The sequence below is a fragment of the Melanaphis sacchari genome, unplaced genomic scaffold, assembly GCF_002803265.2.
Source record: "Melanaphis sacchari strain LSU unplaced genomic scaffold, SCAv2.0 Contig202_pilon_pilon, whole genome shotgun sequence".
NCBI lineage: Eukaryota > Metazoa > Arthropoda > Insecta > Hemiptera > Aphididae > Melanaphis > Melanaphis sacchari.
This window is the reverse complement of record NW_020270994.1, coordinates 34,647-52,713: the sequence shown is the minus strand read 5'-3', so window position 1 is coordinate 52,713 and position 18,067 is coordinate 34,647. Positions and strand designations below refer to the sequence as shown.

General features: G+C 30.7%; 1 protein-coding gene across 2 annotated transcripts; it reads left to right on the top strand.

Annotated features, from left to right (window-relative positions):
• The first annotated feature begins 2,801 nt into the window (after positions 1-2,801).
• LOC112593394 (serine/threonine-protein phosphatase 6 regulatory ankyrin repeat subunit A) lies at positions 2,802-15,447 on the top strand. 2 transcript variants are annotated; one of them, XM_025337771.1, is made up of 27 exons: positions 2,802-2,949; positions 5,019-5,206; positions 6,107-6,208; positions 6,555-6,656; positions 6,740-6,856; positions 6,953-7,153; positions 7,255-7,360; positions 7,480-7,775; positions 7,868-7,961; positions 8,077-8,285; positions 8,374-8,637; positions 9,688-9,951; positions 10,019-10,125; positions 10,210-10,456; positions 10,523-10,729; positions 10,802-10,946; positions 11,027-11,226; positions 11,333-11,530; positions 11,619-11,825; positions 11,899-12,030; positions 13,336-13,542; positions 13,601-13,861; positions 13,926-14,334; positions 14,431-14,645; positions 14,766-14,901; positions 14,968-15,096; positions 15,185-15,447. In XM_025337771.1, the coding sequence occupies exons 1-27, from the start codon at positions 2,802-2,804 to the stop codon at positions 15,445-15,447; spliced, it is 5,154 nt and encodes a 1,717-aa protein (XP_025193556.1). The 2 variants fall into 2 exon arrangements, with proteins under 2 accessions (XP_025193556.1, XP_025193555.1); XM_025337770.1 differs by having other exon boundaries at positions 14,766-15,096.
• The last annotated feature ends 2,620 nt before the right edge of the window (positions 15,448-18,067 follow it).

Below are 18,067 nucleotides of genomic sequence, written 5' to 3'. Positions count from 1 at the left end.
ATGCCTTTCATGTGATTGTTTTTACACTCAACTTGTATTAGCTACATACTGATTGGTTTCAGTGGTGATTTATCAAAACAATAAATTTGTATCAATGTGCGTACGAATGAACATTGTACATTTTTAATCTATGTAACAATATTGGTTATAAATAATATAAAATAAAATAGTTTAATACTGTGTAATGGAAAATAATAAATGAAAAAATAACAATCCACAAACATAAAAGTCCAAAAATATTATTAATTTAATCCAAATACTAAGTTTCAGCTTAAGGAAATCTTCGGGTAATATAAATAACTAAAATCAACGAAAATATCAAAATCAATAACTTTTAAAAAATATGTAAGATATTATATCTATATGTTTCATTAAATGTTAATATTGTTGATGTTTATTTATTTTATCTGAATTTTACTTAGCTTAAGTCTAAAACTAGTATGTAGTTGGATTAATTCAGTTTTAACATTTGTGAATTTTTATTTAAATTATTTTAAGTACACATGTTAATTTGTTATATGAATATTTATTTATTATTTTTTACTAATGATAATATTAGTTATTCATATATAGTTTTTTCTTCAATTTAAAGTAATAAAACATTTAAATAAACACTATTTTTTATTCAGGTAATGTCTGAATTGAATTTAATTATAAAAATAAAATAATATAACCATAATTAAGAATTTTTGATATATTTTTCGATATTGAAAAAACTTGAAAAACAGTGCTTTTGTATGCTCATTTAAAATTATTAAAAGGGTATCTAATTGTAATTAATCTAGTTTTATATACCTGCATAATAGATATATAGATATAGTCTATACGGCATACGTCTTAACTAAACTCTATTATTATATCATAATAATAATGAAAACATTTCAATCTAGTCACACGTATGCCAATCGTTCAGTTTAATATTATGTGTACTTCAGCAATTTCTCATAATTATATCTGGTGTATAACTTTACAAAAGATAGTATTATTATTTGTAAATATACTGTTAATCAGATTTCAGTTACAGCTCTGAAAAACTTTTTTAGTTTTAATTAAACATAATTTAATATGTTTCCTTTCCAGGCAGACTTTCCAACTCCTTATAATATCTTATTCGAATATTTGACTATTGTTTACTGGTTAGGTACAATGATACATGGCTACAAGCCGGTGGTAATTGTATAATTAGCTCGTTATCCTAAGTTTAAAGTCAAAAATATTTATACATATAAATCAACATAAACAGTACGAAAATGTTTTTTTTACATAAAAAAATTACTAGTTATTATTTATCAAATTCAATCTTATCAAACTTAACCCGAAAAAGTATCTCCCCATCCACCAAAGTTGGTTTAATCTAACATAACCTTGTGTATTCACAAATTGTATTCTCTTGTATATTAAAATGTTTTTTTAATTATCTTAAATTGAAATTATTCTAGAATAAATCTACAACCATTTGAAAAAAATCCCAATTTACCAACTTATTGCAAACAGTTTATTTTACGAATCAAAATCATGAATCGTGATCAGATAATTATTATGTATTATATCTATAGATTTCTTATAAACGTCAATGCACGCACTTGTATAATACTGTATACCACAAATACTTCTGAAAGTCACAATATATATATATATATACAATATGACATTGATGTCTCTATTGAAATTGTTTATTTTTGCAAATTTGCAGATAATTATATATTTATACGGAATTTAACGGAATGACAATTTTATCATAATGTAGTACATAATATGTAGTATACGCGCTTATTGCTTACATATATTATTATAACGACGTGTGCCTAAATCAGCTGGCAACTACCGTTAAAACCATTCGAGTTAAGTATTAAACGGGTCGAATTACGTACGCGCACACGGGTAAAAAAAACTGCAAAATACAATATTATATGTATACGTAGAGTTTAAATAAAAAAAAAAAAAGGGTGTACATTCACTCTTAACCCAAATTAAGTAGAGTTATGTGCTACAGACGGAAGAAAGACCTCGTGGATAGCACGCGGATATATTAGGTATATATATATATATATATATATATATATGTATAGGTATAGATCGTGCGGCGACTGTGACGGGGAAAGAGCGCGATCGCGTGGGGAGCGGTCTTGACGGGCGGGCAGGCTGGCGGGGTGTCGTATAAAGGAGCACGTAAGCATGCGAACTTTCGTAGGTAGCAGGTATACAGGTACGCCACCACCTTCCGCCCGGACAAGTTCGCTTTCATTGGTCTGCTGCCAGAGACATGCAAATCCCGAGAACACGCCGTGGCGCCCTGCCGTGTACACACACCCATAACAATTCGTAGCATTGCACTGCACTCTCGTGCGGTATCCGTGTGCCGTTTACTGTTTATAATCGGCCAGAGTGCCAGTTACGGAGCAACTCGGCGGGCGACGAAGGAGCTCGCCGCATCGAGGTCCGTTGCAGATCGTCGTTTTCGGCGCGCGTTGACAACCGCACTATTACCAAAGAGTGGGCATATCAATCGGGCGAGGTCCGGGAATTCCGAGCGCCGTGTACCGCCGACGACTGGACGTCGTATCGCAGCACGCAGACGGTCGTCGTCATGTCCGCTCCCCCGAGCGATCCATCGTTCAGCCACCGTCGCCGTCGCCGCTGCCGCCGGTGCGCGAGTGTTCGCCGAGAAATTCCGCGCCGGCTTTCCGCGTATACAGCCGTCGTCTGTTGAGATGTAAGTTCGCGAGCACGTCGTCGTCGTCGTCGTCGTCGTCGTTGTCGTCGTCGTTTTCGTCGTCGTTGTTGCGTCGCCAGCAAAAAACATGATCGGTGGATCCGGCAAGAGAGGTTCGGCGGCCGGCAGCAGTAAGCCACCGTCGTCCACGGCCACCGCCGCGGCGGCCGACGACAAGGCGGCTACCGCAGCCGGTGGGACGTCGAAGTCCGACGACAAAAAAGACGAGACCAAAGGTGAGCTTTCACAGACCCTACCCCCGACTTCCCGGCGTTTGAGTTCCAAAACATTTCGAATTATAATATTACGCCGGGATTCGTAATTACTGCGACAAAAACTCGAAGGAGCTCGAGAAAAATATGTCGTCGACAAATAACACTTCGAGTTTTATAACCCATGACCGATCTATAATAATATTATTTAATGAAATTGTGGCGTAAGAATTCAAATCAGAATGCATAATAAAATCCGGTGATTGTTTTTTTTTTTTTTTTTATTTAATTTTAATCGTAAGGATTTGTTAAAATATTAATATTATCAAACAAATAATGTCTTTATTATTATTTTTTCTACGTAGTCCATGATATCAAAGTCTATTTAAATTGATTTTTTTATTGATTGTATACATTTAATTTGTACAATCTTCAACATTTTAGTGTTAAAGGTTTTGGACAATAATTTATTACCTTTATTTACACAATTATTTATCATGCATTATATTTTGAGGAAAAATTTTAAGACAATTTATTTTAGTAAAATTATTGTTGTTAAATTAAATATGATTCATTAAACAATCAAGACTGTGTATATTTATACAATACAGGTAAAAAACTCTCAACATGTCCAATACGTGCTCAAGCATCAATGAAATATCATGGTTGAATTAGAATTTAGCTATATTATAATCTACGTTTATTTCATATTTTAATGCAGATAATTTACATATTAGTTGAAAAGTATACAGATTTATGAAATTTCATTCATATATTTATATCTGAATTTTGTATCTCAATACTTTTCATATAGGGTACTGTAAATTTTTTAAAAATCTCCAAACTCATCATAGCTTATACATTTAGAAAATAGATACTCCGCCTATTGCTTAAAGTTAAATATTCATAGTAATTATACCGATTAACACTCTTTAATATACCATTTAAAATAATAGCGTAACCCATCACGTGTCATGAATTATGTCTGTGTAATTATTCAATAATATAACAAAAAGTTAACATTATGCGGAATATTGTATTATTATTTACTACTCAATAATTTCAACAACAAAAAATGTTTCTATATGTATCATAGTATAATACTATTGTAGATATAACTCAACTTTCTTTGTGTAAATAATAAATATACAGTTGAATTTTTAAATTTTTATGAAATTAATATTGAAATAGATATGGGTAAAAATCTCAATGCTTCATATAAAATGATTCTAATTCAATAAACTGTTTACAATTCATATATATAATAATTTATTATTGTTATGCAATATCTATATATTATTTGATTTGTGTTTTTCGAGTATCAATCATTTCAGCAAATTAGTTTCTATTTTAAATATAAATAACAAACAAAAAACTATAATTACCGCTTAAAAATAAAAATGTAAAAATATTTTTAATTTCAATAAATCAAACAACTTAGAACAGCCTTTAAAAATATAAAATAGAATAAAAAGTATAATATACTTAGACAAAACAATAATTTTAAAACGAAAATGTGTTTAAAAATAAATAATAATCAATGGCTTGTAGCATCTAAGTCAATTATGTATTACATCATATTGCAGCTTATGTGTATTATTTGCTATAATTATTTTGGAATGGAAGTTTATGTTGAGATTGACAAGTTAAAAAGTTACTATAAATATGAATTCAACTTAAATAACTTTTTTTAATCAAGTACTTACTAATAAATTATTTTTAAAACAAATATAATTAATTATATCATGGTAATTTTTTGTAAAATTAACAGAATTGAGAATATAACATACAACTTAAATATTAAAGCTGTGTTACTGTAATAATGATTAATATTTATTTATAAATTATAAATAAATATTGAAATATTATTGCTATTTAATTTGGATTTCCTAAAAGTTATAAGAATACAACAAAACTGTCATTACAACTCTTAAGGGTAATAAAAAAATAGTAATAATTCAGCATTTCGAATAATACTAAAAACGCAGATATGACTTATTGACTTTACAATTTACATTGGAAAACAATTGAAAATTATTAATAATTTAGACTATATTACATTATTATTTATTCAGTGTTTGATGTTTTTTTAGATGGAGTATTACCAACGACTCTACCTAGTCCAGGCTCGTCCATTAGAGATGGAGCCCAACGAATTTTACAATTATGCCAAAAGTCAGAATGGCCACCGTTAGATCAGGCCCTAAAAGTGGTGGAAAAACTAGTGGCAGCCGGTGGCGAAGATGTGACGTCAACACCGTTAGCTGGTGTAGTGGATCAGGTATAGTTACTGGTTTTTCATACTTTATTGGAATACAAAAGTTTTAATTGTACACACGATGCGCAAATTTATTTTTATGGTTAAAAAAAACTAGGGGTTGATGTCCATTTCAAAATACGCGTGGACGTTGGAAAACTAGCACAACCGGAAAAGCGTCATGGTCCGTCGACACGCGATTTACCTTAAAGGCCACAACTTGAACTTAACACGTACATTACATGATTAAAGTAAATTTTCTAAATTAGGCTAAAAAGTTAGCAAAAAAAATTTATTTGACCTCAATGTCCTCATCGCCATGAAATTCTAATAATTATAATACATTTTATGTAAACTATATGATAGAAAATTATTAATAATTTATATGTATATTTAAGTATATTTAACGTAATCAACTGCTTACCAATATATCGATAAAAAAAAATAAAAATCATATCAATCTTTTTTTTTTTTCAAGACGAATAATAACTTAATTCATTTGAAAATAAAATTATAAATTATACTACAGGCTGAAATCCAAATATCATATTGAATTGATTATGGCATTAAAAGTCTGTCATCATTTATAATACAACCAGGTTCATTCAAATCCATCAAAATAATAATAGTTTACTTACCTACCTATCGTACTTATTTATCTTTTGACGAAATGTCGTTATGTAGAATTCAACCGCGTTATATTATACTAGTAGAATCTTTATTTTATAATATTATATTCGTATCGAGTATAAGACTTGTGCATGGTGCAATGAAATTTCATTAATTTGTATGACACATTAATAAATTATTAATAAACTTTTGAAATCAATTAATTAAAAAGTCAATTATTCAAAAGAAATAATTAAATTAATATTTCTTACAAAATTAAACCATTTTATAAGATATAATATTATGTCTAAACAGAGCAATGGAATGACGCCTTTAATGTATGCAGTCAAAGAAAGCAAGACCACTTTTCTAGAACGTTTAATAGACCTCGGAACTGATGTTACAATAAGGAATATGGTAAGTACTGACCATGTTATATTATTTACCTATTATTAGTTAACGCATTTATTACTATAGTTTGAAAACTATTTTTGTGTACGATTAACTAAAACTTAGCGGATGACTCATGAAAAAGAATTATTACCTAAAGCACATAACTTATTATCGGGTTGCAAATTTATTAAGACTGTTGTGTAGATAGTATTTTTTATAAATATATTCCGGTCACGCAAAAATACTCGATCGTTTGTCTTCCATAAATTTAATATGACTTGCGTTAATATACATATAAGAAACTACGCCCCTACTGGGGAGTATTCTATATTATTATTTGGATAACAGTGCATGTGTATACAATTTTCAGGAAAATTTTAATGCTTTACATTTGGCTTCAACGTATTCCAGAGAAGACGTAATAAAAGTATTACTGCCCAAAAAAGGCGTGGACGTTTACTGTCCAGGAGGTGTATGTTATTTGATTTTTATGACACTATATTAAAATATTATATTAGTTGAAAATGTTAACTCATCGAACATTTATATTTAAAGCCAAAACAACAAACGGCCGTGCACATGGTGGCGAGTAGGCAGACGGGTACGGCAACGAGCATACTTCGAGTCCTTCTGGGGTCTTGTGGAAAAGATATTCGTACCATTGCCGATGGGGTAATTTTTTTCATAGTTCATTGTTATTTAAGTTATTATTCAAAACATAATTAATATTATAATGGTCAACAATCATTTTTCTGCGCATTTATATAGGATGGTAAAATTCCGCTGCTATTGGCCGTGGAAACTGGTAACCAGTCGATGTGCCGAGAGCTGCTGTCGACTCAAGCGTTGGAACAGCTTAAGTACAAGACTAAGTCCGGCGATATGGCCATTCATTTAGCAGCCAAACGAAAAGACATAGACATGATAAAAATATTAATTGACTACGGTGCTAGCGTAGACAGTCAAAACGTAGGTATCAGTTAACATTTCGTTTATTGTTCAACTGTTACTATAATATACACGCCTATATAATGAATACGTACTTACAACTCGATCTTTGGACAATATAGGGCCAAGGGCAGACAGCTCTTCATATAGCTTCGGCCGACGGTGACGAAAGTTTGGTTAAATATTTTTATGGCGTACGAGCTAGTGCTTCTATAACAGACAACCAAGGTAAACGTTATACTTGGTATATTATAATAATATTACAGTTAAATAGATAAGTAGTAATTCCGATTGAATGTTTAACCTGTGAATCATTTTAATATTGGTTTTGATTTTCTGTCATTTAGACCGGACCCCTATGCATTTGGCTGCTGAAAACGGCCATGCAAATATCATAGAGTTGTTAGTCGACAAGTTCAAGGCTTCCATATACGAAAGGACAAAAGATGGTAGTACTCTCATGCATATAGCATCATTAAACGGTCACGCAGACTGTGCAATGATGTTATTCAAAAAGGGTGTATATCTTCACATGCCGAACAAAAGCGGCGCCCGAAGTATACACACAGCAGCCAGATACGGACACGTCGGAATTATCAACACGTTGTTACAGAAAGGAGAAAAAGTCGACGTAACAACAAACGTACGCGATATACACGGCATAAGCCGATAATAAAAAATTATATTATATTAATATCGTCTGAGCTAACACGAAGTACTATGTTTGACTTTCAGGACAACTATACTCCTCTGCACATAGCGGTCGAATCCGTTAAACCGGCAGTGATTGAAACGTTATTGGGATACGGCGCCGATGTTCACGTAAGAGGTTAGTTAGGAATTATAATATGTATATTAAAATAAATAAACGGATATCGTTTATCGTTTCAACCACTTGGTACCTACTACACAATACATTGTACTGACGTTAAATATTCGTATAGGTGGGAAATTGCGGGAAACTCCGTTACACATAGCCGCTAGAGTCAAAGACGGCGATCGCTGTGCTCTTATGCTTCTTAAGTCTGGAGCCGGTCCAAATCTGGCCATGGACGACGGACAAACGCCAGTGCATGTAGCTGCCCAGTACGGAAATCTAATAACACTTCAGCTGTTACTAGACGATGGTGGTGATCCTCTTTTCAAGAACAAAGTGCGTTATACCCGTAGACCGTTGTTGCAAGATTATATCACTATCATTTAATTTCTCTAATCCAACGTATATAATCAACGAAATATAGGTGGGAGAAACCCCGTTGCATTTGGCTTGTAGAAGTTGTCAAGCCGATATTGTCGGACAACTCATTGATTTTGTCAAGTCGAAACAAGGAGATGAAGTAGCCAATTCTTACGTAAATAGTGTGAACGAAGACGGGGCGTCTGCGCTACATTATGCTGCTAATATAAAACAAACCGAAGTTAATCCATCCAAACCGAACAACGACGCCAAAGTTATAAAATTGCTTTTTGAAGCAGGAGCTGACATCAATTTACGGACAAAACAAGTAAGTTTCGATGTAATGTATTTATTACACTTGAATAAACCTATTTTGTTCGTACGGAATTAAAGAAAGTATAAGTAATTTGCATATTGATTAAATCTAATTCACTAATATAATATCTATGCTATTTATGTAAATAATTTTATAGTAACACTATTTTTTGCTAAATAATATTAAACTAACTACCTACCACGTAATGTCGTAATAGATACCTTTAAGTCCAGTCATAAACGATAAACTACTATAATGCCTAAAATATAACATAATGTTAAATTTTTTACTTAACTTTTTTATTATTATGTATGTAAAAGTATATAGTTACAAATTGAATTTAAATGAAAAAATCGTAATATTATCAAGATACTACTTTAAATCAAACACACACTTGTAGGTTATTACATTATTAAGTGGTCATCACACGACACACGGATTTTACTGATTTTAGTTTATTTGAATTTAAATATAATAATATATATCTTCTATTTACTATTATTGTTTATCTTTAATTAAATTAAATTAAATAATTTAAAATATTACATTATTTTGTGTTTTTATGTTAAAATATTTAATTTGTATGGATTCAGATACGGTACTTAAAATAATAAAAAAGTTACATGACAAATAAACAGTTGTCTATAATTGGTTATTTTATAATATTTAATAATAATAAGTGATAGTAACTGGTAAGTGCAAAAAATTGTTTTTAAAATATTGAATAAAAACACTACAATCAATAGTAGCACTGACACGAGGCCAAATGTAAATTACGTCGTGAATGTATTTTAAATACTAAATCGTTATTTTTTTCTGAAAATTTAAGTGAATCGTATTTTAAAAATCGTGTGTATACCGTTCCATTAAGACTTTAATCAATATTCAAAATGTATACAATATTTTTTTACAGAATATTTAATCAATACTTTAACGATTGACGGACATTTCTTTATTTTTTAACTATAATAATAGATAATAATCAATCCTATTAGTAAATCAAATCATAGAATTTTTGTAAGAAATCGTATTACGTATAACATAGATTATGTATTATTTTAGCACCACGAAACAGCTTTACACTTTTGTGCTGTAGCTGGTAACAACGATGTACTTACAGCAATGCTGAATGGTATGTCACCAACCGAGATACAACAGTCGATGAATCGTCAATCAAGCGTCGGTTGGACCCCTTTGTTGATTGCTTGTCATAGAGGTCATATGAGCTTGGTAAATACCATGTTAAACAACCATGCAAGAGTAGACGTATTCGATAACGAAGGTCGATCTGCACTTCATCTAGCTGCCGAAAGAGGATACTTAAAAGTATGGAAATAAACATGAAATATACCCTACCTATATATTATTAGTAATAAGAATCTTCATAATATAGGTATGTGATGCTTTATTAACACATAAAGCGTTCATAAACAGTAAGTCAAGAGTTGGCTGGACAGCGTTACATTTAGCGGCTATGAACGGCTTTGCTGATCTTTGCAGGTTAACTTTTGATATACCTATATATTTTTTTTCATAAAATATAACTTACCTATAATATTTGTAATTGATTTTATTTTGTTAAAGGTTTTTGATTCACGATCATAATGCTGTAATCGATATTCTCACTCTGAGAAAACAAACGCCTCTACATTTAGCTGCATCGGCAGGTCAACTAGAAGTGTGTCGATTACTGTTAGATTTGGGTGCAAATATTGACGCTACAGACGACCAAGGACAAAAACCTATTCATATTGCGGCACAGAACAATTTTCCAGAAGTTGTCCACCTGTTTTTGCAGCAACATCCGCAATTAGTTTTGGCTAGCACTAAAGTAAATATTATTTCCATAGATCTTATGTAATTGAATTTACAATATTAATTTTCTATTTTTTGTTAGGATGGAAATACATGCGCTCACATAGCAGCAATGCAAGGATCAGTAACTGTGATCATTGAATTAATGAAATTCGACAAAAATGGTGTGATCTCGGCTCGAAATCGTATCACAGAAGCTACACCACTTCAATTAGCAGCCGAAGGTGGTCATGCACAAGTGGTTAAGGTTTTAGTCAGGGCAGGAGCCTCGTGTTCGGACGAAAATAAGGTGATACCTACAAACCAAAAACTTTTTTTTTATTAATTACGTTTTATAAAACCCGACAATTAAATGTTCCAGGCAGGATTTACAGCTGTTCACTTAGCTGCACAAAATGGTCATTTACCTGTATTAGAGGTATTACGTTCGTCTCAGTCGCTAAAAATTTCAAGCAAGAGGCTTGGTATGACGGCGCTTCATATGGCTGCATATTGTGGTCAAACAGGTACCCAATAAAAGAACAAATAATAAATATAAAAATAAAATATTCAAATCGTTTTATATTATGTTATTGGCAATTTGTAGATACTGTTCGGGAGTTACTATCTCATATACCAGCAACAGTCAAGTCTGATCCTCCGTCTGGAGTCAGTGTATTAGGTGTACTGGGTAACGAATCTGGAATGACACCGTTACATTTTGCTGCTTATAGTGGTAACGAAAACGTTGTCCGATTATTGCTCAATTCGGCTGGAGTTCAAGTCGATGCATCAACACTTGAATCCGTACGTTTTAGTTTAAAAAATACGAGTTATTATATTATCATCATGTCAATATATGTATGGGTACAAAATAAGTAACAAATTATTAAACTATTTCTATACTTTTTAGGGTTACAATGCACTTCACTTGGCATGTTTTGGTGGTCATGTGACTGTAGTTGGACTTCTGTTATCAAGAGCAGCAGACTTATTACATAGTTCTGATCTCAATGGTAAAACGTGTCTGCACATTGCCGCCTCTTATGGCCATTACGCCATGGTTGAAGTTTTGCTAGGACAGGGTGCAGAAATTAATGCCACAGATAAGGTTCGTCTTTAAAAAAAAAACAAAAAAAAAAAAAAAAACTGTATTTTGTTTTCCCATGTTTACAATACGAATACAATAAAATTAATAGAATGGGTGGACTGCTATGCACTGTGCTGCTCGTGCTGGATATTTAGACGTTGTAAAACTCTTAGTCGAATCCGGTGCTTCTCCAAAATCTGAAACCAATTATGGAGCGTCACCAATATGGTTTGCAGCTCAAGAGGGCCATAATGATGTGTTGGAATACTTGATGACAAAAGAACACGACACTTATAGCTTAATGGATGATAGAAGGGTAAAAAAATCGAAATCTAAACTATCCATTTACACCCAAGTAAATAAATATGAACATTTTTTTTTCGTTTTAGTTTGTCTACAATCTAATGATTTGTAGCAAAAACCATAATAACAAACCAATTGAAGAATTTATTTTAGTATCGCCCGCACCAGTAGACACTGCAGCAAAACTTTCCAGTATATATATAAATTTATCAAATAAGGTATATATCAAACAATACAAATTCCATTTTTAAGATTTGTGTATCTACACGTACTTTAAGATAAAAAAAACCACTTAGACTTAAGATTAGATTAAATCGTAAAATTTAATAGAACTTATTATCATACGAAGAGATATTTCTAACATTTTTAAATTTGTTAAATAAAATAACTAAATAAATATACTTGCAAGTTTTAAACTTTTTTTTCTAGAAAAATCAGAAAAACTAAATTTTTAAATATATTTAATATTATATGGTTCGATTTATGTTAAGTCGGATATATATCAGTGTTAAAAAAAAAAAAAAATAAACCCCCATATGATTACATATATTATATTATTAGAATTCATTATCAGATATTTATACCTCGAAAACAAACAAGGAAAAATTAGTCATTGACATTCAAATTAAAAAATTAAACAACCATATAATACCTATTTTAACCATACAGTGTATACAACTTTAGCTTACAAATACAAGTATATAATATAATCGTATTAGGTATCTATAAATATCTAATGACTTATTAATTTTTATGTTTTTAAATATTTTTTATAAACACTTACACAAATAAATTATGTATTATAAATTTTATACTATAATAAAACTGAAATTTACAAGGATATAGGAACTAAAAAAATTTAATACAATTATCTAATTTGAACGAAAATCGTATGTAAACACGCATTAATGAGTATACGACATATACATACGATCGTATTAACATATATAATAGATATCTACTTATGCGTTCTTACACGCATTATAACAATTTAGTGAATAGATTTTAGGTATTTTCCAAACATCTTTAAAGTTTAAAAAATATAAATTATTACAATACAAAATTTAAAATAGGTATTATAAGTATGAATATAATTAAACTCAGAATATAACTAATTATAAACAAAACTATAGATTTGTAATATTTTAATGTGAATAATTAAATGTTAATTTCGTTGGAGTGTTTTTGGGATTTAAATATACTTATTATTGAGAAGTAGAAATATTTAATGTGTATTGCAATTTACAACTATTAGTAGGTAGGTAATAATAATATGTAGATATATAAAGGTACCGTGAAAATAAATAACTTTTAGGACCATTTATGTTTTATACATAAGTATAATAAAAATTGCTTGGTCGACGTTTTTAACCTATCCTAAAGTATATTTTTATAAAGTCATGAGACACTTTTGTAAAATTAAATACCTAAGTATTATATATATTCTACCAAAACCAATTATTTAAAATATATTTTAATGTAATGTATAGTTTAAGTTTTAACTAATATTGTGTGATGACTAGGAAAAAGAGAGAGCAAAAGACTTAATAGCCGCGGGAAAACAATGCGAAACTATGGCAACTGAACTTTTAGCATTAGCTGCTGGTCAAGATTCAGCAGGTCGCATCCTAACAGCTTCAGACAGACGTAACACTGAATTTCTAGACGTCCTTATTGAAAATGAGCAAAAAGAAGTTATCGCTCATACCGTTGTTCAAAGGTATCTACAGGTTAGTCATTAATAACTATAATATGTATGTGTATTAGTTAACATGTGTTTAAACTTAGGAACTTTGGCAAGGAAGACTGAATTGGGCTGGATGGAAAACGCTACTTATGTTTTTAGGATTTATTGCTTGTCCTCCATTATGGATAGTGTTTACGTTACCCCTTTGGCACAATTATAGTAAAGTTCCAATCATAAAGTTTATGTCGTACTTGACGTCTCACGTTTATTTGATGCTTCTATTACAAATGGTTGCCATCACGCCGTATTACCGAGCAGCGCGGCAAAATTTATTTCCATATTGGTATGAATGGTTACTCTTGGTAAGTCATCAATAACAAAATTATTTCAATAGCAATTATTTTGACGTGCCTATCAATTTATTAGGTTTGGTTAAGTGGTTTGCTACTGTTTGAACTAACTAATCCAAGCGACAAAAGTGGACTGGGTTGGGTGAAATTGGCAGTTCTCTTATGGAGTGTGATAGGAGTAGCATTTCATTTAGTTGGATTTTGTGGCCTTGTTTCCAACCCATACCTTCCTACAGTCATGTATCTTCGGAATCAAATGTTCGCTATATCATTTTTAATGGCGTGCGTTCAGATTTTGGATTTCTTGTCATTCCATCATTTGTTCGGACCCTGGGCTATAATAATTGGCGATTTGATGAAAGATTTAGCAAGATTCCTCGTAGTACTGAGCATTTTCGTGTTTGGGTTTTCCATGCAAATTGTTGCGATGAACCATCCTATCACTAAGAAATTAGAAAGAAAACAAACGGATATTTTTGGAGAAGGTAATACCAATACATAAACGAAATAGGTTTTTTTTAAAAAAAAATTATGTACCGTCCAACGTAGGTAATTAATTGATTTTTTTTTTTTGTTTATAGTCCTAATGAGCCCAATAGATGCATTTGAATTACTTTTTTTCGCTGTATTTGGTATGGCAACACATAACGACTTGAGACAGGCTTCCAACACCGACCAACCTCCGTGGACGGTTTACTTATTTAAAGCTGTATTTGGTATCTATATGTTAGTTTCAGTTGTTGTACTAATTAACTTGCTCATTGCTATGATGAGTGATACTTATCAAAGAATTCAGGTAAATTCAAGATATGAACGTTGTTTAAACAAAAAAATGTTATTTATTTATATAAATTACCTGCGAAGGTATTAGGTGCATAATATGATTTAATACACGTCTCATGTTAAATAATTATAGGCACAATCTGACATCGAATGGAAGTTTGGATTAGCGAAATTGATAAGAAATATGCACAGAACAACTACAACACCCTCGCCTTTGAACTTAATTACGACTTGGTTCATGTATTTACTAGAGATATGCAAGAAAAGAGGTAAAAATACGCGAAAGAAAAATATTCAGGAAACACTTACGAATTTTTCTAAACTGTTAAATACAGTTAAACAAAAAAAGCGCCCAAGTTTATCACAGATGGTCGACATGAAAACAAAAGGACGAGTAAGTGCCAGGACTCGAATGGGCAATAAATGGCTATCGAAGGTGAAAAAGGCGCAAGTAGTCCCAAGAGGTAAGGATAAAGCGATTAAATTTTAAAAAAATTAAATGGTAGGACGTACTTACAGTATATTATAATATTGATTTGACGTGCTGTGTAGAATCGATATCAGTTAGTGTCGTACATCTGAGTCCGTACGGATCGCAGATAAGCTTTGCAAGCTTGTCCAACCGTATCGAGACCGTGACGGACTGGGATGCTATTGCAAAGAAATATCGAGCACTGCAAGGGGCCAGTGAAAGTGATGAGAGAGAAGATACAAAGGCTTCTAACGCATCAATGGAACGATTAACCCGGAGTAACAGTGAAGCCCAATCAGATCCACAACCGGTACTGGCAAACAACATAAAAAATATCCCATAAAGACAAATTGACGATGTTAACGTGTAAATTAATTTCACTACAATTATTTTTACAATAGTATATAGGTAAACGTATAATATGTAAAAAATTATAAATGTACAGAAAGTGTAAAATATTAAAATTATTATTACTGATAAATGTATAATGAATAATATAATATGTATTATTTTTTACCTATTAAACATAAACTAATGTACATAATAAAATTAAATACTCCAAAAAAATAAATACATTTATATTATTTTACAAATTTGTTTTTGATTTTTTGAATTCTATCAGTTTAATAAGATTGGTAACAATCTAAAATGTAATATTATATTTAACTATTACAGCATCAATTACCTACCTATATACCTGAAAAGTGCCGGCCCGATGGTTTTCAGGGCTCGGTGCAGAATTTTGCGGGGCCCCATATATATTAATTTATTAATTATTTATAAATATCTATATTTATTTATTTTTCCTTAGGGACTTACTTTATTTTTACATAATTTTGTACCGGTGATAAGCAATTTTACAAGTGCATGCGTGTAACTGCATAGCTATATTATATATAATTCGCGTACTACTGGGACAATATGATTATGTCGGGTTCGGTGAATTGCGTCCCAAAAAAAAAATGTTAATACACAGATAGGTGAATTGCGTCCCCGATATTTTTTCTGAATAGGTGAATTGCGTCCCCAATACTTTTGGAAAGGTTACACAGGAAATATTTCGTTCTAAGCGATATAACTGCAGAACAGCAGAACCTTTATTTTATTTAATTTTTATTTATATCATTTATCGGAATATCCAAGAATTAAATAATATTTTATCTCACATGACCGTTTCAGTATCAATACAATACGCGCGTTTAGAATCGGACTGAGTAAATTTTTATATTTATATTCGATCGTTCGCGATAATAATTGCGATAACATATAATTACTATATAATATTTGTGAATTGTGATTTCAAATTTCCCAACGTATACAGTTGACAAGCAGTCGTCCGTCAGTCCGCAGTCATCAATCGTCAGTACTCAGTATATAGTGTAATTTATTTATTTATTATTAATTTTAAATGGAGTTTTCAATTAGTGAAAAAAACAAAAAAATAGTTATAATTGAAGGTTTTAAATTTCGATTCCAAAAACTATTAAGAAATGACGTACAACGTTGGTGCTGCTGTTTAAAATCTTGTAAATGTTTTTTTAAATGTGAAAATAATTTTAATATAATAGAACAATCTACAGAGCATAATCACCCAAAACCAGAACAAAAATTATTAAATCGACAAAATATTAGTAATTCTCTTAAAAGAAAAGCTATAGATGATATTTCGTCAAAACCATCTAAACTTTTACAAGTAGAATTAAAAAAAAATGACGTAGAAACAATAACCACTAGCGATGTGGCACTAATCAAAAGAAATATTCGTTATGCACGTACATCTGTTCACCCAAAACTACCAAAAAGCCTTTCCGAACTTCACGATTCTTTATGTATGTACGAAATAAAAACCAATAAATTGGAAAATTTTTTATTAGTGAATGACAAACCAAATGGCATAGTTGGTTTTTCAACAATATCAAATTTAGAGGTATTATGCAAAGTACAACATATTTATATTGATGGTACATTTAAATCGTGTCCAAAATTTTTTATGCAAGTTTTTACAATTCATGGACTCCATAATGATAATTACGTGCCTCTTATATATTTTTTACTACAAAACAAACACACTGAAACGTATGTGCAATTATTTAAACATGTATTACATCATTGTGATACAAATAGTTTCCTGTTTTCTCCTACGTATGTCCACATAGATTTTGAATCCGCAATACATTCTGCTGTAAGAAATGTATTACCTACAGCTCAAATTAAGGGATGTCGTTTTCATCTAGGGCAAAGTTGGTGGAGAAAAATACAGTCTCTTGGTTTGACAAAAGTTTTTAAAGATTATAATTCTGAAAAAAGTCAATTTTTAAAGTATTTATTTGGGTTGCCTTTCTTACATTCAGATGAGGTAGAAGAATGCTTTCAGAATGATTTGCAATCTATTTTACTTATTGAAGACGAACGAATTAATAAATTCATAGATTACATATTTAAAACTTACATTACAAAAGATGCAAGTTTCCCACCAAATATCTGGGCTGAATTTACACCAACAACAAATCGGACAACCAACAGTTGTGAGGCGTTCCATTCTAAATTAAATAATCTATTTATTTCTAGTCATCCAAATATTTACAATTTTATTGATGTTATAAAAGATATTCAATCCGAAACATACATAAAAATACGTAGTAATCGACAAAGAAAATCACGTCAAATTATGGAAAAAGAAAATTATATTCGAGAAAAAATGGTTGAATATAATAACAAATTATTAACCAGATTTGAATACGTTAAAGCCGTTTCATTTAAATTTTTACCAGTTTAATATACTTTTATAATAATTTTACTTTTTTTTACATAAATATTTGACCTACAAATTTAACTAAAAATTAAAAATAAAACCAAATTTTTAAAATTTTTAAATCCTATATTTTTATTTTAAAATTAATAATTTTTTAACATTTTACTCAGTGACATACTATATTATGATATATTTTTACATTATTAGAACC